At 39.6% G+C, this 22,719-nt stretch overlaps 1 protein-coding gene across 2 annotated transcripts; it reads left to right on the forward strand.

The window, feature by feature from the left end:
* The first annotated feature begins 3,759 nt into the window (after positions 1 to 3,759).
* LOC131235616 (tRNA(adenine(34)) deaminase, chloroplastic) lies at positions 3,760 to 15,831 on the forward strand. 2 transcript variants are annotated; one of them, XM_058232873.1, is made up of 4 exons: positions 3,763 to 8,068; positions 8,174 to 8,261; positions 13,376 to 13,503; positions 15,393 to 15,831. In XM_058232873.1, the coding sequence occupies exons 1-4, from the start codon at positions 4,542 to 4,544 to the stop codon at positions 15,631 to 15,633; spliced, it is 3,984 nt and encodes a 1,327-aa protein (XP_058088856.1). In that variant the 5' UTR covers positions 3,763 to 4,541; the 3' UTR covers positions 15,634 to 15,831. The 2 variants fall into 2 exon arrangements, with proteins under 2 accessions (XP_058088857.1, XP_058088856.1); XM_058232874.1 differs by lacking the exon at positions 13,376 to 13,503 and having other exon boundaries at positions 3,760 to 8,068; positions 15,393 to 15,713.
* Positions 15,832 to 22,719: the final 6,888 nt, after the last annotated feature.

Raw genomic sequence — 22,719 nt, forward strand, 5'->3', positions numbered from 1 at the left:
GTCTAAAGCTCAAGTGAGCCATACCATAAGAAACGGTGGGAATAGTGATTCCCATCATTGAAACCTTCTTATGGCCATGGTGGTGTATATTTGTCTTCAAACCTGTTCATATGATCACGCAAACACATATGAAAGAAAAATACAAATATCAGCTTGATCCAAAGCATTGGTGGCCTCTAATAAAATTTCAATGATAGACATTTAATTCACATTTTTCATGTATAGTCTACTTAGCTTTGGATATGCTTCCTTTTTTGGGCTCAAGCTACAACTATTTGGTAAAATGGATGGTCATGGTGGATAAAATACGTAGATCAAGGTGGACCTTACAAAGTTTACTAAGTACATTGGGCCTAGTTTGGCAACATGGATTCAGAATATATTTGGATTATACATTCTCTTATTTTGGAATCCTTCAGCTGTGTTTGGCACCCTAGATTCAAAATCCCCTATAATCCAAAAGTAGATATGGATAGCATATTTATAAGGATTCAAATTTAATTACTAAATCAATTTTAATACACATAATTAGTGCAAGTATGTAATGTTCAGCATAATGATTGTAATAAGCCTACTGAAATATATACTTCAGGGCACAAGCACAGGATCATAACTGAGCAACTAACTAACAATTTTTAACTATTGATTTATATAAACAATGTTTGGAGTATGTAGATAATCATGTTTAAGTAATTTTCCTGATGCAATAAACAATCCAATTATTTTGGGATATTATCAATGGCCCACGCGCTCAATAGATTAGTAGTCTAGTAACACATGTTACATATGCAACTCATGGAAAGATTTTAGATGAAATCTTAACTTCCACCTTAGATTTCAAACCCTCTTTATGGGGATTTGAAATCCCAAATTACTTTATGGTGCCAAATAAATGTAAGATTTGAAATGGTCTAAATCCATGGTCCCAAATGACTCCTTAGCGTATTGAGTTACTTAGTATACAATCTGCTCCCATTTGGGTAAGAGTGTTCGTGTAAGCAAAAAGAATAGAGTCATGTGAGGGAGACTATGCTAGTTATATGGAAAAAAAAAAAAAAAGATGTAATATAAGACATCGGTGAAAAATCACATGAGTACGTTATTGGAAAGCTATCAACAAACTTTACATGTCACCTAATACCTCAGTAAATTGGTCCTTAAACAATTTTCCCACCTTAAAAATATATTTTTTTTATGAATTAATTTTAAGTTAAAATTTATTATTTTTACTAAAGTATACTCATATATATATATATATATATATATATATATATATATATATATATATATATATATATATATATATATATAGTATTTTATAATATAGAGAGCTCGGTACTTATTTAAGTCACGGGAAAAGAGTTTGAACTAAACTAGAGGCCATTTCTTATTTTCAATAACTTCATATATTTTGAATGTTTATTATTATGAAAAATCTACTAATTAAATGGTTATAAATTATTATATACACTTTTTTATCCACCCATCCACTGGGTTAAGAGGTGAACATGATGGAGTTTGAAGCTAAAATCTAAACTCATTTACATTTCATGGGTAAACTTCAAATTATACATCGAATTACCAAAATACCTTAATGCCTAGATGTATTTACACGTATTTCCATAAAATTCCTCTCAAATTATTGATAAATGTATACACTAAAAAGCATCACAAGTGTTTGAAAGTGAGGGATTTCTCTTGATTCCAAAGCTAAAACTTCATGGGCCCACCATAATATATGTGTTATATCCATGCCATTCATGGCAATTTGTAGCATTTCAGGGTAAGGGACAAAAAAATGAGGCAGATTCAAGGCTCAAGTAATCCACACCACAAATAATAGTGGAGACCGTACACCAACTATTTCAATGTTATTCCTATGGTGTGGTCCACTCCAGCTCTGGATCTACTTGTTTTTAAGATCATGGCCCTAGAATGATATGGCAAAATGAATGGATGGCACAAATAAAACATATGGACCATGGTGGGACCCATGGAGTTATTCTCTTTTCATACATAAAAGGTGTTATTGTGGTGGTTATACAATCTCCCTTCAATTAGAATTTATATAACAATTAATTAATAGTAAAAATATTTAAATACACAATAATTTACATAAAGGCTGATTTAAGAGCTTGTAAATAGAGATAAATGGAAATTGATATTAGAGGGCAGATGAATTAGAGTAAATGGGTTACTTAGCTGTGTTTGGATGAGAGTAGATGGGAGGAATTAAAATTAATTGAATTTTGCACTACAATCATAGGAATATATGTGACATTCAATCAACTCTAATATCTCAAATCAATGTATTTACGTGCTATTAATAGAATCATTTTAATATGCCATTGAAATATATATTTTAGCAAAAAAAAAAAAAAAACTTTCAATGGGTACAAATGCAAGGATCACAAACAAGTAACTTGTCAATGCTTTTTAACCATTCATTTAAATGACTAATCTTTCGATGGTTTAGGTCATTGTATTAGTATGATTTTAGCAATGTAAGTGATGATTGACTTGTTTCAGTGTATCATTGGCATAACATGTGTATTGCAGGTGTAAAATCGGTCCTACTGCCATTATATCATGCAGTGTCCATGTAAGATATAGATACACGAACGATCCACATGCAGTGATAGGAAAGGCAAAAAAATGAATGGCTGATATCTATCGAATTCGTAGGTTTCAGGCATGCTATTGCAGCACGCCCATCAGATCAACATCAACGGTGTCGATCATGTTGATCATCACCGAGATCATTTTGCCCAGGCCTGGGACCTTCCAATTCCCTTGCCAAGCCAACAAGTACCTCTAAACATGTCACACATGCCAAACGGGCACGTGGGAACATTTGATCAGTCAGGTGGGCTCCACTGGTAGATGATCTGGCTCGCTCATAAGCTTGCACTTCTACAAAAGCAACGGACGGATTAGAAGACCTGCCGGAGTTCCCTCTTCAGTGTCCACGAGCGAGGGCGAACATGATTTCTACCCAGATCATCTTCAAGGTGGGGCCCACTAGGGACGCGATAGGCTATCATGCGCCGCTTCGTGCAGATGCGCGCGTGGGCGGTAGCAAACTCGTTCCTCTCCCACTGCAAACGCGGCGCGGTTTAGGGGAGTCCCGGGCAACAGATTAGTGGGTTAGACCCTGACCGTGGGGTCCACCTTGATGTATGTGTTGTATATCTACTCCGTCCATAAGTTTTTCCATATCATTTTCGATTATAGCACAAAATTAATCAGATCCAATTATAAAATGGAACACACCATAGGAAACAATGGTCATTAAACGCCCACCATTAAAAAATTCCTAGGGCCCACCTTAATTTTTATTTTCCATCCAACCTGTTGATAAAATCACACAGAACTGTATTAAGGGAAAAAAAATATCAGCTTTATCCAGAACTTTCATGTCCCACAAAAGGTTTTAATGATCAATGAACACCGTTTCCTTTGGTGTAATCCAGCTGAGGTTTGGATATTCTTTATTTTTGCGAAAATAATCTAAAATAATCTGGCAAAACTGATGGACGGAATGGATATGCAACATATACATCAAGGTGGGTCCCACAGTCAGGGACTCACCCCGGACTCGCCTAATGAGTCTGCAGCCTCGAGACTTGTAGAGTCGAGTCATCCCGACTCAACACAATCGTCCCATGTCCAAGCATCCCTCTCAGAAAAGCACAATTCACTCTTTCAATCGTCCCATCTCCAAGCATCCCTCTCAAAAAGCTCAATCCTCTCTCTCTCTCTCTCTCTCTCTCTCTCTCCTGCCTCTACTGTCCTCGAATCGGGTAAGAAAAAACACCCATATATCAAAAACCACATATCTCTCTCTCTCTCTCTCTCTCTCTCTCTCTCTCTCTCTCTCTCTCCTCTTCAATCTGCTCTCCTCCTTGACTGCTATAAGCAAAAACACCACACGTATTAAAAAACCCACATCAGTTCATCCATCCCTCCATACACAATGCTTAAACCATCTTGAACTCATGTATGTCATCTGCATCTGATGCAAAAACCCCACAGACATCAAATGCCCATAATCCCAGAACCCGACATCATATCTTGCACACATACATGCATGCACCAGCTCAAAGATATCAAATACTTGTGTGCCACTTGCATTTGATGCAAATAATAATAATAATAAAAAAACCATAAACCCACATCAGCACAACCATCTTGAATACATGTATGATCATCAGATGCACAAAACCCATCACCAGGAAAACCCGACATGCCTAAGACCAACATCATGCCATGCATACATACATGAGCTCAGCTACTTGCATTACATGTCTAATGTCTGCATCTGGTACCAAGAACCCATAAATCCCAAAGTCAACATCATGCATGCAATTGAGCGAAAAAACCCACATCATGATGTACACACATAAATCCAAAATCCACATCATGATGCACACACATAAACCCAAAATCCACATCATGATGCACATACCTGCATAATCCCACCCATCTTTATCATATGCCTATTGTCTGCATAAAAATCAATTGAGAAAAAAATCCACATCATGCATACATACATAAGCTCAACCATGGGCTTTCGGAACAAAGGGTCCTTCTATTTCAATGATTTATACTGTTTGAATGAAAGGACAGAGTGTCCTTATTCTTGTGGCGGCCCACTTTCCATCCATGGGTTCTCTGTGAACCCTAGGATTTTGTATGGGTTGAGGCAGTCCACTCTCATACAGTGGTCAGCTTCTAGAAGGTTGATATTGGGCAGGAATTATGGAAATGGGTATTGCCGATTGGCGGCAGCAGCGGCGGCCTGCAATCGTGAACGGGGTTTCCAGGTTATCCACCCTTTGAAGGAGCGGAGGAGGGAGAGGAGGATTGCTTGCATGGTTTGGGAGAATGATGGGTTCGATTCGTGTAGCAATGGGAGTGTTGAGGAAATGCTTAGTTTGATGACAGATGTCATCGGCAGGGATCCCAGAGAGAGAAGTGGTAGATTGCCAGCAAAGAGCTCGACAAAGACTGGTGTTCAGAGATGCTGTGTTTGTGAGAAGGAGAAGGAAGTCAGAGTCGATGACTCTTCAAGAAGAGAAGAGAAGTATGTAGAGTCCAGTTCTTGGGGAAGGAAGTCGAAGGGTGAGATAAAGATTCAGCCAGAAGAAGGATATAGGCTGTCTAGAAGGGAGGATTCTTTGAGGGATGATAGTCACAAGGTAAGGAAAGGCAGATCTAGTTCTTCATACTATTCGGCATTGTCGTCAGGTGATTTTGAAAGCAATGTGGATGAGCGTATCCGTGTTAAACAGGGGAAAGCTGTTGGATCGTCTTTGAGCGGGGATACAAACCATACTAGACGGGTGAGAATGGGCATCTGTGGGGAGGATATTAAACAAATTCAAGAGTATAGTGATGACAGACGCCTTGTGGAAAGCTCGACAGAGAGAAATGCAGCAAGAGAGTCCATGAAACAGTATGATAGACTGAGACCGGATGTAATGGAGAGTGATACTGAATGGGGTTCGATAAAGGAGTCAGAGAAGTTTACTGAAATATCCAAGTCACAGGAGAGTGACATCCAAAGGGCTTCCACAAGTGAAAACCGCTCCAAAATGAGAATGGAGGATGGAGAAGAGTATAGAGATGATAGATGCTATGTGGAAAGCTCAACAAAGAGAATTGCTCCGGGGGAGTCCATGGCGCAGGATGATAGATTGAGATCGGATGTGATGGAGAGTGACATTGAACGGGGTTCGATAAAGGTGTTGGAGAAGGATACTGGAATATCTTGGTCACGGGATAGCGGCATCCAAAGGGCTTCCAGTAGTGAAAACCTCTCCAAAATGAAAATTGAGGATGGAGAACACATTTCGATTTCTTCTGTGAACTTGGTTCGTGGAGAAAGAGAGCAAGTTACTCATAAAGATCAACGAGTCACTAGACAAAAAGAATCAAGGAAAGAGTCCCGGACACTCAACAGAATATCCGATTTCCGTGAGGATGATATTGAAAGGATCTCTAATTCTCAAGAGCAATTTAACACAAGAATACAATACAGAGAAGAGGATACAAGATCTGATATGAATTTGATTGGGGAAGAAAGGATGCAACACAGGAGAACAGACCAACAAGTCATCGGACAAACCGGATCAAGAAAGAAGTCCCAGAATCTCACAGAAGTATCGGAAATCCATGATATCGATATTGAAAGGGCCTCCAGTTCGCAAAGGGTTTACAAAACTAGAATGACTGATAGAGAAGAAAACTCAGCTTTAGTTCTGAATTCAGTTCAGGAAGTGAGACAGCAAGGCACTCGAACGGATCAGCAAGCTGTCAGACAAACCCAATTAAGAAAAGAGTCTCAAGAGCTTAATATATCCGGGTCGCATTCAAGTGGTACTGAAAGGTCGAGCAGTTCCAATAGGGTTTCTGAAACGAGAATAAATGATCAAGAAGAGAGTTTGACTTCACTCATGAATCTGGTTCAAGAAGATAGAACACAACAATACCAAACAGACGAACAAGTAATCAGGCAGCGTGGGTCGAGAAAACAATCCTATACCAACATATCAGAGACCCACGAGAGCAATATCGAAAGGGCCTCTTCCAGTTCCCAAATGCTACAAAAAATGAGAACCAAGGACCAAGTGGAAAGTTCATCGTCTGGGCTGTATTCAGCTCACGGAGCAAGACGAAGGCCAATGGGCATGCAGATCGAAGAGAATAGAAATTCGCTTGTGATGGTGACACCACCACAATCTCAGTTAGTATCTAGAGTTTCGGTGAAGGAGGCTTTTAATGAGAGTATGGTGGGTAGCTCTAGCAGTTCACATGCACATCAACAAGGAAAAATTCCGGCTTCTCTCCATGAGTTAGATGATAGAACGAGAAGAGATGATATATCCGATGATGCACTAGGCTCCGTCGATCGTTTGGAAAGGTCCTCCGCTCAATTTGTTGGTGAGTTTGTAGACAAGCTACAGCAGGAAGCATCAGCTTCACAAAAATTGTCTCTGATATCCAAACATACTTCTGAAATCCAGAAGGATTCAAGGCGATTATCTGCCAAGTCCGGGACAAAGGGACCATCGGATGAAATGTGGGATGTTGCGGGCCCGTCTTCTCAAGAGCCTTCTGTGGCAGAAGCACCTGAGAAGGGCTCTTCGGCGGCATTACCTGTGGAGTTGGCTGCACTTACGAGTGCTGGAAACACAGTTGTTAGGAGATCCAGCCGTTCCTTTTGGAGTTACATTGCCGATATAGTTCGAAAAGGTTGGGGTGCACGCACTGAATCTCATACTTCCCCTGTGAAGTCAGGCGTACAGAGTTCATCGAATGAATCTTTAAACAGCGAGGCTTATTTTTCTGGCCATGAACCAGATAACGATGACGATGAGAATGTCAAAAAGGGAAGAAAAGGCATGCCAAAAGAACCGTCACTGGCAAAAGATTCTTCTGGTCAACCAAGTCAAAGGACTGGTCTGACTCAAATCCAAGAAGCATCTGAAGCGATGAGTTCCCAGGACAAAATAACACACGTCAAAGCCGATGCGTCGACCTCAACGGGCATTTTACAAAGACGTCCTGCATTAAGAGGTGCCGCTTCTGCATCTGGAAAAGGAGACAGGCAGATTGAGCTTGAAAAGGGGAAACAACATATCCCTTCTAGTGTGGGGGCCTTAGATTCTTCATCACCCTTGGTGGGCCACCCATCATCATCTACAGGACACTTACAAGCTGTTACTGACAAAGGAGAAATATTGGAAACTGGTATAGTTGAGGGGTCTGGCTTCATGGAAGTAGAGGAAGGACCCACGAGAGAGAGGATCACCAAAGCTTCTAGGACAGAGGGAATAGAAGAGGAACCAAAGCAAAGGAAGCTTCAGCGGAATAAGCAAGTCTTGAGAGAGAGATTTGATGAGTGGGAAGAAGCATTTAAACTTGAACATGAGCAGAGGAAAACTGATGAAATGTTTATGAGGGAAGCGCTGTTGGAAGCCAAGAAAGCCGCAGATACTTGGGAGGTCCCGGTTGGTGCTGTGCTGGTACAGAATGGGAAAATCATTGCTCGAGGCTGCAATCTGTAAGTAAACAAATAGCTTCTAGATCTTTCATATGATCTTATCCCCCCCTTTCATCTGAAGAGTTTAAATGTATTGTTTACTTGGGATTCATTTGTATATTGTAGGGTGGAGGAATTAAGAGATTCAACTGCGCATGCTGAAATGATTTGTATACGAGGGGCCTCTAACTTACTCCGGACTTGGCGCCTTGCGGTATTTCTTTTTTGCTGTTTCCTCATTTTCCATTGTAGTGATAAATTGACAATATGCTACGAGTCATGATCTTGGGTTTCTTGTTTGATTATCCTACATTTCTTTGATTTCTAATCTGATGTTCCTGATGTGGAAACAATGTACTTGGTGTTGATGCATTTGCTCTAACATGCATGATGTGCTTATGCATTTAAGGACCATATACATTAGGGATGTCAATGGGTCGGGCCAGGGCCTGGGCTGGGCAAAATCAAAGTATTGAATAGCCTGGGAGGCCTAGGACCAACCAGTTCAGAATCCGACTCTAAACAAACCGGCAGTTGCACAATCCTTGTAACTATGTGCCACTCTCACTTCAAATCACGCTTCGGGCTTGCGATTCCACTCTCACTTCCTTACTAACATTTTGAAACAGACACTTCCCCCTCAAGCACTCGAATTTGTTGCTGCTTTGTGCAACTATAAACCAACCTTGGTCTGGCCAATCAACAGCTCTAGTAAGCTTATTCTAAATGTTAATGAAAGAATGCCCCAAAAATGAAATGTAGAGATTTCAATCAGTATTTGAGTTTCTTTTAGTTCCAGTTCCAGCATATTGAGAAACAAAGGTGTTAAAATTGTTGTGAAATGGAAGAACACTTTCATGCTTTGTAAGGAGTCTAGCAGTTAACGATTTTCACTTATCTAGTTAGATTAAATTCCTTTTAGCAATATTCATTCAGTCCGTTATGTGGTCAAACTTTCGCATTAAGAAAATGCACAATGAAATTTCACTATTCATTCCATGCATTGTGTGGTCAAATGGTCGCCTCAAAGAAATGCATAATGAAAATTACAATACGGGATTGATGTGAAGAAACAGTCGCACACTCACATCCGTAAGCATTTTCTTGTGGGACCTGCAAACAAATTATTTGGTGGAATCTATGATGGTTTGTTGTGCAAGTTATAACAGTCTTGTCAAATGCAACTATTGTATCTAAACTACAGTATGTCAAACATGCATGATGTGGACATCCAATAACTGCGTCGTGCAGTCCTTGGCATTTCTACGAGACCTATATCAATACTTGTTTTACATGTTCTTGCTTTGTTGTGGGTTTTGAGTTAGCTAAGATATTCTTTTTATTCCATCAAGAATGTTAAAAGTACGGGTGGCAACCAGGGTATTCCAGAATCGTTAGGTAATGACCATTACGAAAAAATTGATCTGTAACAGTCTGCAATGGCTGTAACAGGGCCGAAATTGTTTTTAAAAAAATCCGTAATGGTTGTTACGGCCCATATCATAACGATAACGACGGTCTGTTACAGCCATCATTACTGTTATGGAATACCTTGGTGGCAACGGGCCGGGCCAGGCTAGACCCTTCTTGGCCCGATACTATAAGGCTCAATGCCCTAACCCAGCTTGGGCCCAGCGTAGCAAGCCTGAGCATGAAAAAAACTTGGCCTTGCAATCCATCTTCTTGGGAGGGAGGGAGAACTCACCCCTGGTCGCCTCTGTTTACACCTATCCTTTTGAGCAAAGGGCAGGAAAGAGGGAGAGCTCAACCCAGTCTTGGTGCTGCCAGTGTCGTTTTAAAAATGATTGTGGTGGGTTTAGGGTTTAGGAAAAGGGGTTGTTGCCTTGTTGGTGTGGAAAGGAGAGTCCAACAAGAGGCGTTCCAAGCCCACGTGTGTTAGTCAACCCCTCTCCATGCCATCACATGTGCCAACGTGGCATGCGGGTGCAAGATCCATACCATCTATCGGGAGAGTTCCATTGTCTAGATGCCTTGGGCCAAAAGTCAAATCAGTCAACTTATTGGGTGTGTCACAATCCAGAAAACAAGTGGTTGGCTAAGAAAACTTGGCCAAATTGATCTTATCTGTCCAGTTATTTCTAACATAATGACCCACTTGATGACTTGGCACTTTAACAGGCCTGATTTTTGGGACAGGGCATCTAAACAATAATAGATGTCTTTGATCTCTCACCAATGTGTCATGTTGGCACAGGGTGTTGCCGTGTAGAGGTGCTGCCTTATACATGCATGTGGGCTTAGGCCACTTAGCAAAACTCTTCTATCAAATCACCACCACCACCACCACCACCACCAACGTCATCATCATCCAAGCCTTATCCCAATTAATTGGGGTCGGCTACATAAATCTTGTTCCTCCATTCCACTATCAAGGGCCAGATCTTCAGTTAGATAAAAAAGTTATCAGAAAGGAAAAAAAAAACTTTTGGGAGAGAAAAAACTCTAACTAGGGCTGGGTGTCTACCCCCTTCCTGTTTATATTGAGTGATGTCCCAAATTACATAAAGTACCCTTGGAACCAAGGGCAAAAAAAAAAGAAGAAGAAAGAAATAATCAGAGATATAAGAAGAGAATAAGAGATGACCCATGGTCCAGAGTGAGAAGGACCACAATTTAGAAATATGAACACTCACTTTCAAGCTAAGGCATACATCCCCAGCTTACCAAGAATGCGTCCAACTTCATCGGTAAGAGCCCTAGTGAAAATATCTGCAAGCTAAGCAGTAAACGAAACAAAGGGAGTAGAAATAATGCTAGTAGCAACCTTCTTATGAACAAAGTGACAATGAACTTTAATATGCTTTATCATCTCATGAAAAGAGAAATTAGAAGCTATATGAATTGCCACTTGATTGCCACAATACGTGGGCACAAGAGTCTTCACTGGAAATTCTAATTAAGCAACAAAACCTTTTTACAACAAAATTTCGCATTCAGTATTCGTCATAGCATGGTACTTAGCCTCAATATTGGATCGTGCAGAAATTGTCTACTTTTTAGTCTTACAGATAACAAGATTGCCTAAAAAAAGTACAGTATCCTATCATAGAGTGTTGATTATTTAGTGAACCTACCCCATCTGCATCAGAATAGCCTTCAATATTGAGATTATTGTGACAAGATGCCATGTCTTGGAGAAAACTTGATCAAACGTAAGATGCTATGAACTACCTTAAGGTGACTGGATTGAGGAGCATGCCTAAACTAGCTAACCAAATCACTGCATGAGATATATTTGGGTGAATAATAGTTAAATAAATCAATTGACCAACCAAACACTGATACATGCGGAGATCAACAAAAGTTTCCCATCATCAAACTGAAGCTTCTAAATTTTATTTTATTGTATGACATTAGTTCATATTTTTATAAACAATAAGATATAGGAAAAGGTGTCTATAACAACATTCATAATTTTATTTTATTGTATGACATTAGTTCATAAACAATAAGATATAGGAAAAGGTGTCTATAATCTATATCACTAGAAAACATTGAAGCTATATGAATTAGAGTATAAATACTGCTAGCATACCAGAATAAAAGATAAAACGCAAAAGAATATTGTGTAGAAGACACAGTTAAAGCCCCTAGAGAGGAGGGTATTTGTATTTTCTTCAATTCTTGTAATGGTTCTCTAATAATTTAATTGTCCTATCCAGATTTTTTCATGTGGGTGTCCAAAGATTGTAAAGAGCCATCGCTCCTAGTGTTTATATTGAACAGTTTGTTTTCATTGGTTTTAAATGAAGCTACCACTCCAGCTCTCTCTTTGGCAGTCGAGGGGGAGGCATCCTGCAAATTTATCAGGGATTCAGTCACTTTCTTATATGATTTTCATTTCTTTGAATAAAAAGTTCTTATCATGCATAAAATGATAATAAGGGCCCGTTTGGATCCCACCAAATAAGTTACTTTTTCTACTTACAGCAGTAGATAAGTAACTTATTTGAGATAAGTAAGTTTGGTTTGTGATCAATTATAAGTAGTTTTTTTTATTTTTTTTTAATTTTTTTATTTTTTAAATTAAAATTTTAATTTTAAAGTTAATTACTTTAGTTTAATAAGTAGAAATCAAGATATGCTACTTAAGGCATAAGTAGCTTACCTTAAGTAACTTATGATCCAAGCGCCCCCTAAAATATAGGTTTTTGGATACTTAGGGAACTTGAGATGAGATACATTGTCGTTAGGCAGGTTTATTTTAGCCTATTTGTGACGTGCTGTGATAGTAATTCAACTGAGTGGTCAGTTCCAAGAGCCCAGGTAAAAGAGGAAGGTTGATGTTTGGTGGGCAGCCAATCAAATGATTTCTGCCAATCTACCATTTAAAAGCCAACCCAGAATGCTGGGAGAAAGTATGGTGATAGTGAAGAAACCAAGGTTTCTTTGCTAACGACAGTGCCGGCACCTTAGAAACATGGGGTATCCCTGTTACATTGGATCTTGGTGAAAAGAGCAAGGACAATTACACACCATGGTCCCCAAGGAGGCTTTGTTCATTCTTCTTCAACCAATCACTTGAAAAAATAAACATGGAACATCATCCTCAAGCATATAAAGAAAAAAAAGAAAGAAAGAAAATATGATTTCTGTCTATCTGCCATTTAAAAGCTGACCCAGAGAGCTGGGAGAAAGGCTATGATGATGATGAAGAACCCAATGTTTCTTTGCTAATGACAGTGTCAACAACTTAGAAACATGGGGTATCCCTGTTACCTAGGATCTTGGTGAAAAGAGCAAGTCCAATTGCACACAATGGTCACGAAGGAGGCTTTGTTCATTCTTCTTCGGCCAAGCACTTGAAAAAATGAACATGCAAAGTCATCCTCAAGCGCATGAAGAAAATATTGATTACAGTTCTTAAGTCTACAATTGATCAGTACCTCGCTTTTCTTTGTTGTCTTTTCTTCTCTCTCCCTTTTCCACTTTGTGGCCTACACCCCTTAGGGAAGCTGGCCTTATCTTAGGAACTGTATCAAGTGTAAGGTGTCAATCACGAGGAGAAACAGTGGCTATGTAGTTCCTATAAGGGAACAGACTGCAACTACTTTATGTATGATATATATAAGCGCTTGCTACTAATTGACATGAATAATGTAGGACCATGTCTGATGAGTGTAGGACTCTGAGGTAGTTATTGAGTAATAATAACTATCATGCAACATCACATATTGTCTTGTACTTTCCACCAGTACAAAGGTGTTTTTATATTACTTGTAGCTGCTTTTGAATGATGCTCTCTCTCTCTCTCTCTCTCTCTCTCTCTCTCTCTCACTTTATAGCTTTCTTTTCTGATGTTTCTAGGAAACGACACTTTATGTGACGCTTGAACCATGTCCGATGTGTGCTGGAGCAATTCTTCAAGCTAGAATTGATACTGTGGTATGGGGTGCTCCTAATAAACTTCTAGGGGCTGATGGCAGTTGGGTTAGGTATGCAATCTACACAATTGTCACTAACCATTGGATTCTTTCCTTTTCTTTTACTTCTTTTTCATCCTCATGTGAGGCAAATGCAAATCAGCTTTCACTACAACATTCAGACTATTAAATTTGTTTCTGTGGAATCAGATGGCTTTCAGTGGGCCATGCCTGAGAGATCTTTTATAATCATGATCAACATTTACAGAACCTATCTTCCAAAATAAATAAATAAATACAGAAACTGGTTTAGATGTGATGCACTCTGTGGGCATTGAGCATTAATGATTACATGCATGCAATTTATATCATGAACTTTGGTGATTCTACATGCTAGCTTCTATGAGTCCACCTACACCTGCTGTGCCAAATCTTGCCACATCCAAGTTGTGTGCCAGGTGGGCCCCATTATGTGGATGCCCTGGCCCAAAAAAGGTCTTGTTGGGCCACAGGTATGAAAATAATGGTTGGTAAAAAAACTCACTGACCACCCCCAGTTGACAAACATGTATGCCCCACCCAATGATTGGACCATCCTGGTTTTCGGCCCAGGGAGTCCACAAGGTGGGGTCCACCGCATTGGCACGCCATGTGTAGGCAGGCTTGCAGAGATTGACATGTGGAATTAGCGAACCTCTAATATCACCCATAAAGGTAGAACATGGACCCCTACTCATGTCTAATTATTTTAGTAGCCATTCTTCTGAGTCATTCTATTCTGTGCTCACTATTCATCTTTGTTAAAGCACCCAATTTAGGTTGAGAAGTTTTGAGCCAGTCTTATTCTCTGACACTATTCTTTTCCCTCGAGTGATATCCTCATACCATTTTTGACGGGTGGAAATGGGCTGGGCCAGGGCCGGTCCTAATGAGCAAGCTGCCTGATTTTTGTGGCAAGTTATGTTCATGGCGGGGCCTACTGTTTGATGTTGTAGATATCCTACACAAGTGGCATGTTGGTTGGAAAGAGATGGAGCACAGATCGTCAATGTAGGTCATCCATCTGATGGGCTTGCCTAAAGATACCCAGGGCTAAAGGGCACATTGAACAGTTCATCCTATAAATTAATGCTTTAGGGCCAACGGGCCAGGCCGGGCTGGGCCATTCATCATCGGCATGGGTTTGGTTGTGTCCAGGAACCGGGCCTGGATTTCAAGCCTGTGCCTAGCCCTTCTGGGGCGGCCAGCCTGGCCCATTGCCACCCCTAATTTTCAAGAATATATTGGGGGGGGGAGGGGAGGAGTGTTTGTTTATCTTTGTCATGGGCATGTATGGCACAGCCCCAATACGCATCTCCACATTAGCACATATGGAAATCCAAGCTGCTCATTAGATGGCCTCACTGTGTCCAGGACCAAAAATCAGGCCAGTCCACTCATCAACTGGGCTATAGTGTACCAAACATAAATGGCTAAGTGAAAATTGCTTTGGCCATCATTTTGTTTCGTGTGCCGGGCCATGGAAGAATTGACCAGCCTGAGTTTTGGTTCGGACATCCTCAGGTTAACCCATGATCAGATGTTCCCCTCGCATGCTATGTTGACTCCTGTGGAGACTTGTTTGGGTGCATAGTTAAAAAAATTGCTGATTGTGACTCATGTCAATTGGATTTTGAATCGGCTTGATGAAAAGCTCATTTTCATCAATTTTTTATTTTATTTTTATTTTTTGACTTCTTCGAATCGAGTAATATTTTGTAATTTTTTAGGCATTTGTATTAATTTTAATTTTCTGTATTATTGTATATTTTATATATTTAAATATTGTCTTTGACTTTTTGAGTTTTCTGCCTAGTCTTTGGGTCCGCACCACCTGATTGACTTTCAGGTCTAATTAGCACAATATATTGTTTGAAGAGATAAGATTCCCATGGGCCAATTGCCATGTGGTTGTTTTGCAGCCTTTTTCCTGGCGGCGAAGAAGGAAGAAGCGGTCCAATCCACCCATTCCATCCAAAGATGACGATCCGGCGTGGGATCCTAGCAACTGATTGTGCAGATGTAATGCAGCAGTTCTTCCAGCTGAGGAGGAAAAAGAATAAGAAACCCGAGTCGCTGCCTTCGCGCATGCCCGTTTCAAACTTGCCGTCGAAATTCTTCTCTAAGGTGCATGATGCTTTCAGCATGATGTTCTGCTTGTAGCTGTCCAATGATGGCGCAGGGTCAAAACTGTAAGATTATGCTTTCCAGTTTTTCACTTGAGGGAAATTCATCCCCCTCCCTTCCCCTTTGTTTTGTTTTGTTTTTGTTGCCTTGCATGAATAATTATATTGTTGTACAATGTGGCTTTTAGTGCAATAACATACATCAGTTGCGTTTATGGCCATGTATAATTTATCATGATAATCCAAACATTAAAGTAGCATATTATAGGATCCTCAACCAGCAGATATGCAGCGGGTTTTCAATGTAAACCAGATTCCAGGCCATTGCGTAATTTTTTGATTTGGGGCCGGAAAATGCATAGTTGAAAAGAGGTGGAAGAAGAAGAAGAAGCTAAGTTCCACATTATAAAAAAGGCCCGAAGGTTGTTGGTTAGGATCTTCTAGTTTGGGAAATTTTTGGGGTGTGGGCCATCTATAGTAGATGCCAAAAAACCAACGGCCGGATCACTGAACAATGGGCCACGATTGTACAATGTGAAAGCATTCATATCTTGTGTGTATCATCAGGTTGATGATCCTATAATTCCTCATTATGAAGACCTTTGTTTTCTAGCCTTTGTTTTAAGCCAACATACTTCTAGGGGTGCAACTTGGGTTCAACCCAGCCTGAACTTGACTGTTGGTTTGGGCCTTGATTTAAAATAATCGACCCGGCCCGAGGTTGTGCCAGGCCATTAAACAAAGAAGATATCCTCTCTCTCTCTCTCTCTCTCTCTCTCTCTCTCTCTCTCTCATAATATATTTTCCTAATTGAATTGAATCCTAATGTGGTGTGGATTGATGTAGATACAGTTATTGGACCAATCCCGTTTCTGAAGGAGAAGTTAGAACTGTAAATTTCGCATTAAATCCAAATCCAGCTGTGATTCCCACCAATGGATAGTTATGTCTTGTGGTTGCTAACCAATCAAAATGAAAGAAATTTTGTTCCTTCAGATCAAATTAGAATCTTGGTAATTGGCAATTGTTCAAGTTGCAACCCACCCCTATATGCAGTACATGTTATTCATGTGTAGTGAATAAGATGGTATAAATGTAAATTCATGGCCTGCATGGAAAACAGGTTTTATGATTACAACTGTCCATGTCATGGACTCTATGCTATATAAGGTTCATAATCAGTAGTTATAGTTGTTACTTTAATGGTGTTATTGGATCGTAAATTATTCCATTGGTTTTCAGGTTAATTTCAACATGAGGTCATGGGTTCAGTGCGAGTGCGTGGGCGTGTGAAAAAAAAAAAACAAACAAACACCTGATCCTAACCATCCGTTTGTTTTAATACATGTGCGACCCACCTGACATTAATGCATAAATCAGGAATTGATTTATTTTATTGAAATAAAAAGAAAATTGAGTGGCTCATAATAACCGGTTTGATTTACGGGATCCCTGAAACTACCAAAGAAAAAAAATAAAATAAAGAAAATAAAGAGTGATTTGATACTCTGGCTGCAAATCACACTTGATATGCGGTCACTTAGAAAGGATGCTCTTGGCAAATATTAACTCTCAAGTTAAAACTGACCAAATTGTGGAACCTACTGTCACTTGCTTAGTTACATTCTAAAAATTGTGAGTCCAAAATCTGAACGGTCCACGTGATACATCACCCCATAAAACCCCCAGGGCCCAACTTTCACTTTGATCCAAAACTTTAGCGGGCCATGAAAAAAGAAAACAGTTTCATCCCTTGATTTGCATAATACATCTATACTGTTACCTTACCTGGATGCCTACTTTTCAATTTCTCAGTAATCAATCTGTGCGTTGTCCATTGGGAATTCAAATGTTGATGCACGGTAGTACCATGACCCAATTACCCTGACCGTCTATCCAGTGGCCTCCTTATGTTGATGGCCCATATTGCAAGAGTAGCCAAACAACCTTCATCATTCTTTGAATGTGGATGGTTGATTTTTGTGTTTTCGTAATTTCTTTACATGGAATGACCACATTCTCATGTTAATTGTCTTACATTCAACCTGTGTGGGGTCCACTGTGATTTGTGAGTGTTGCTTAACCCATCTATTTGATGTGCCCCCACATATTATTCCTACATGAGCCTGATCCGTTACTCAGGTGGGCCACCCCAAAGGGAATATAATGAGGACGTGGCAGAGGGGGAAGCTTTGAGATGGAATGTGGGGTCCACTGTTGTTGTATATACCATCAACCTAGTCATCACACGGACGAAATGAGGCCATTCAAGGACTCAAGTGGGCCACACCATGTGAATACATACATTTTTAGGTGTGATTGTACATTGCTCCCTGCGGAATGTCCCACCTTCAGTATTTTTGGAAGCATCTCAACGTAAGGACCCTAGGCTCGCTTCCAGGCTTTCCACCGCTCTTGCCCAACCACGTGATGATCCAGACCATTGATCTAGAGGATCCCATTGCATACAATCTACATGGCAAAAACCTCATTGAACTAGAGATCTCATCACCAACCATACAAAGGTGAGTTAGAAACTAATTTTCTGTTTTGAGTGATAGGTTAAATCAGTGATGAGTGGGACTTTTCTCATGGGGTCTATCCACAGTGGGATGAACTGTCTGGATCAACTCATTCAGTTCAGATTCAGTTAAGTCGGTATTCAGTTCAGACTCTTCTCGGCTAAGTCGAATGGGACTTGCGCGAATCATCAATTCTTGGTCACAAGGCCACAACAATATTTGTATGTTTCTATGAAGAAGTGTTAGGTGGGACATGCATATGTTGTGTATTTTAGCTTGATGTATTTTGGCTTTGTAACTATTATGTGATTAATTCACAAATCTATTATTATTAAATCCAAAATCCAAACTGTGTTACATAGATTCCACCTTTATATATGGACGTAAACTTCAAATCATCTCATAATGAGTTCATATTCTAGCCATAGTTTTTTTTTTTTTTTTTTTTGGTTGGTACATTTAGTTGTTGTTAATTCTGCGATGCATTTACCAGCCTTTTTTTATTTAGCTTAAAGTTTTAGATTTTATTTTATTTTATTGTTTATTTTTAATTTTTTAATTTTTTAATATTCTTTTTTGTCTTCTAGCAACTCAATCCCCTCGAAGATAATTGAGATATTGGAGTAAACTGATGGAATTAAATAAGCAGACAGACCGAAACTTTCATGCAAGTTCAATCCCATGTTTGAAGTTTCTATCCACGCATTATCAGATATTTCTTAAGTAAATCATAATAAAAATTTTCTGTATAAAAAAATTACTGGAATTTATATTGAGATGGATCAAATAAGGTGGCTCGGGTGTGTCTCACCGTGATGTTTATGTTAAAATTCAATTTATCACACAAAAATAAGTTTCATCTATGAAACACATAATTGGAAACCGTATACAAGTTAATGATTGCTTTCCAAACTGTTTCTTGTGTAACTCGTGTGAATTAGGAATAGGGATGATTTTTTGCCACATAACTAACTTTTTCGATGTAATCTAATGGTTGGATTTGATTTCATATAATTATCATATTAGGCCTTGTAAAAATCAAGGGTTGACATATTCTTTCAAACTGTTTGCATCACATCAGAATCACAATTAATCTTGATTTTTTTTTTAATCTCTGGGCCTAACATTAAATTATATATCTAATGGTTAGAGTGTATGTGTGCCCCTCGAAATCAAGAGGGGTGTATTGTAACATTTCAGTTTTTTATTTTTTATTCTAAATAATCTCTACATACAGAGTTGGAGAGGGAGGGTGACCCCTAATTAGATTTTTAGCAGGTATACCAGGATGTGTATATTAAATACACTTTACATAATCCTATTTTAATCTCAAAACAAAAAAAAATCAAACTGATTTGTGATTTATGTAAGAAATACCAAATAGTTGGGAGATATAAGTCTACCCTTGATTTTTTTACGTTTAAATATTAAATGAAATATCAAATACCAAAATTTACTATATGCCCTAAAAATCAGGACCATTCGTGATTCCGGTGGGCCATACTAAGGAAAAGAATTTGAAGGATGATCATTTTTATGAACTGTTTCCAATCATGCATTCCAACTCTATCAAATGGAGTGATTGTCACCCATGTAGAGAATACACCATCCAAGATTCCGTCCAGCACAGCAAATCAGTCTAGCACAACAAATCAGTCCAGCTAGCAACAAATCTCTTTCATGCTTATCTGTAACTATATTTAGTTAGGATAATATTTGATTGATTTTGTAAAATCTCTTGCATGCTTATATGTAACTATATTTAGTTAGGATAATATTTGATTGATTATGAAAAATCTGTAAACATGTGTGTATATATATATATTACAAAGAGTAATGAAATAATTTATTCAGCTAAACAATATTTTGTCCTTTTATGGTATCAGAGCCTTCATCTCCAACGAGAAACCTTGATCCTTCATTAATGGTTGCACAAGAATCAATCACCACAACTCTCATGGTTACATTCGCTGTAGCTTCCTTTGATTCAAACGCATCGTTGATCGCCATTGCTAATGCACAACTCCCTCTCAAACTCACGCCCTTAAACAATCCAACATGGCGTGCCCAATTTAATTCTCTCTTGATTAGTTATGACCTAATCAGCTACATAGATGTCTTAAAACCATGTCCTTCTGACAACTCAATCACATCAATTATTTGGAAGCACTAAGATCAACTTCTGTTACATGCTATCCGTATCTCAGTCGACTCAATTGCGACCCTCATTGCATCTAGCAAATCCTCCAAAGAAGCGTGGGACAAACTCAAAGGCTTCTATGCGAATCGCTCTCGCTCACGTGTTATGAGTCTCAAGGAACGACTCACTCGACCCCGTAATGGTAAGTCTATTACTGAATACCTACAAACCCTCAAGGCCATCTCTGATGAGTTAGCTTTCAATATTCCTCTACTTGAATCTTGTTATTCACATCCTCAATGGAGTTGGTGACGAATTCAAAGAAATCATTGCCGGCATTCGTGCTCGAAAAAATCTCATCTCCTTTAAAGATCTACATGATAAACTTGCTGATTATGAAGCCTATCTTAAACGACAAGAAGCCCGCAGTGAATCCCCAGTGCTTTCCGCCAATGCAACTCACCGTACAAGCAACAATTCTCCTTGTCATTTTCCCACCAATCGTGGTGGTACTTGTGGTCGATCCCAACAATTTCGGTTCCCTGCAGGGTTTTGTCAACTATGTGATCAACAGGGCCACACTGCGAAACGATGCCCTCAGGCTCGTCATTTCTCCCATCCGGAACCAACAGCCAACTACACAGCCACAGGATTTTCTACTTCTTAACGTTGGCTTGTCGACTCTGCTGCAACAAACCATGTCACCTCTGACTTGCAAAATATATCCCTTCACTCCCCCTATGATGGACTCGACAATATTGTTATTGGTGATGGCTCAGGTTTACGTATTACTCACTATGGATCTACATCTCTCTCTAGTCCTTCCAAATCTTTTACTTTATCCAATACCTTGTGTGTTCCTTCCATGCAAAAAAAAAAATCTTATCTCTGTCTCTCAATTTTGTAAAACTAATTTTACGTCTATTAAGTTTTTTCCCTCTAATTTTTTTGTCAAGGACCTGCGCACGGGGGAGATTCTCATCCGCGGCCTGAATAAAAATAATGTATATGAATGGCCTATGAGTGTGCACATTTTTGCTACTCAGCCCTTTGCCATGATTGATGTCAAGGTTCCCATGCAAGACTGGCACAAACGACTTGGTCATCCGTCATCTCGCACCCTTCAATATCTTGTCAAGCAGTTTTTTTTACCCTTGTCATTTTCGTCTACTATCTCTATCTTGTGTTCCTCTTGTCAATGTTCTAAGAGCCATAAACTTCCATTTCATGCATCTTCTCTTAAAAGTCATGGTCTGCTTGATCTCATTTACACTGATGTATGGGGGCCGACTCCGGTTGAATCAATGAATAATTTTAAATATTATATTATTTTTGTTGATCATTTTACCAAATATGTATGGCTGTATCCTCTCAAAAATAAATCGGATGTTTATTCTCTTTTTCCAACATTTAAAGCTACAATTGAAAATTATTTTAAAACTAAAATTGTCTCCATTTACTCCGATGGCGGGGGTGAGTATAAAAAACTTGGCTCTCTTCTCTCTAGTTATGGCATCACGCACTTAACTACTCCACCCCACACGCCTCAACACAATGGCCCTACTGAGCATCGACACCGCCATCTTGTTGAAACTGGACTCTCTCTACTTCATTTCCTCCCTACCACTTTCATTTTGGTCTTATACTTTTCAAGCTGCAGCCTACCTAATAAATCGCCTTCCCACACCTATTTTTGATAATAACTCCCCATTCACTGCTCTCTTTGGTGACACCCCCAATTATTGCAAGTTGCGTGTGTTTGGTTGTCTATGTTATCCATGGCTCTGCCCCTACTCTCGCCATAAACTTGACCCTCGTTCTCGCCCATGTGTGTTCCTTGGGTATTCTCTCACTCAAAGTGCATATAAATGTTTTAATCCTTCTACCAACCGCCTATTTATCTCACGTCATGTTATTTTTTATGAATATGTTTTTCCATATCCTTCCTTTTCTTCCTCTGATCCATCTTCATCAACTCCATCCACTACTTGGCTTCCTCATCATGATACGACATCAACACCTATTATCTGTGTACCCGTCTTGCAAGGTTCCTCAACTCATGGGCTGCCTATCCCTAATACCTTTATGCCTTCATACCCCACACCTCCACTTATTAGTGCTGTGGACTTATCTCCTCCATGTGTTGCTCCTACATCACCCTCAATGCCTCTTGATTCACCTAACCCAACCCCTCTCAACCACCCTGAATCTGAGCCTACCCTATTTCGATCCGTATCTTAACCCGTGGTTGAGCCCTATCTCTCCCCACCTCGCACTCATTCCATGACTACTCGTGCCTAACACAATATTTTCAAACATAATCCCAAGTTCCTTAATGTCACCACCAAGCATAGCCTGCCAGAATCACTTGAGCCTACTTGTGTCACACAGGCTCTTCGTGCACCCCATTAGCGACGTGCCATATCCGACGAATTTAATGCCCTGCTCCGCAACGGCACGT

The sequence above is a fragment of the Magnolia sinica genome, chromosome 19, assembly GCF_029962835.1.
Source record: "Magnolia sinica isolate HGM2019 chromosome 19, MsV1, whole genome shotgun sequence".
Taxonomy (NCBI): domain Eukaryota; kingdom Viridiplantae; phylum Streptophyta; class Magnoliopsida; order Magnoliales; family Magnoliaceae; genus Magnolia; species Magnolia sinica.

What these genes read in the sequence shown, in the direction of transcription:
- LOC131235616 (XM_058232873.1), top strand. Translation starts at nt 4,542, where the DNA reads ATGCATACATACATAAGCTCAACCATGGGCTTTCGGAACAAAGGGTCC. An exon ending in TCCGGACTTGGCGCCTTGCG is followed by an intron (nt 8,262 to 13,375) that starts GTATTTCTTTTT and finishes TGATGTTTCTAG; the next exon opens with GAAACGACACTTTATGTGAC. An exon ending in GCTGATGGCAGTTGGGTTAG is followed by an intron (nt 13,504 to 15,392) that starts GTATGCAATCTA and finishes GTTGTTTTGCAG; the next exon opens with CCTTTTTCCTGGCGGCGAAG.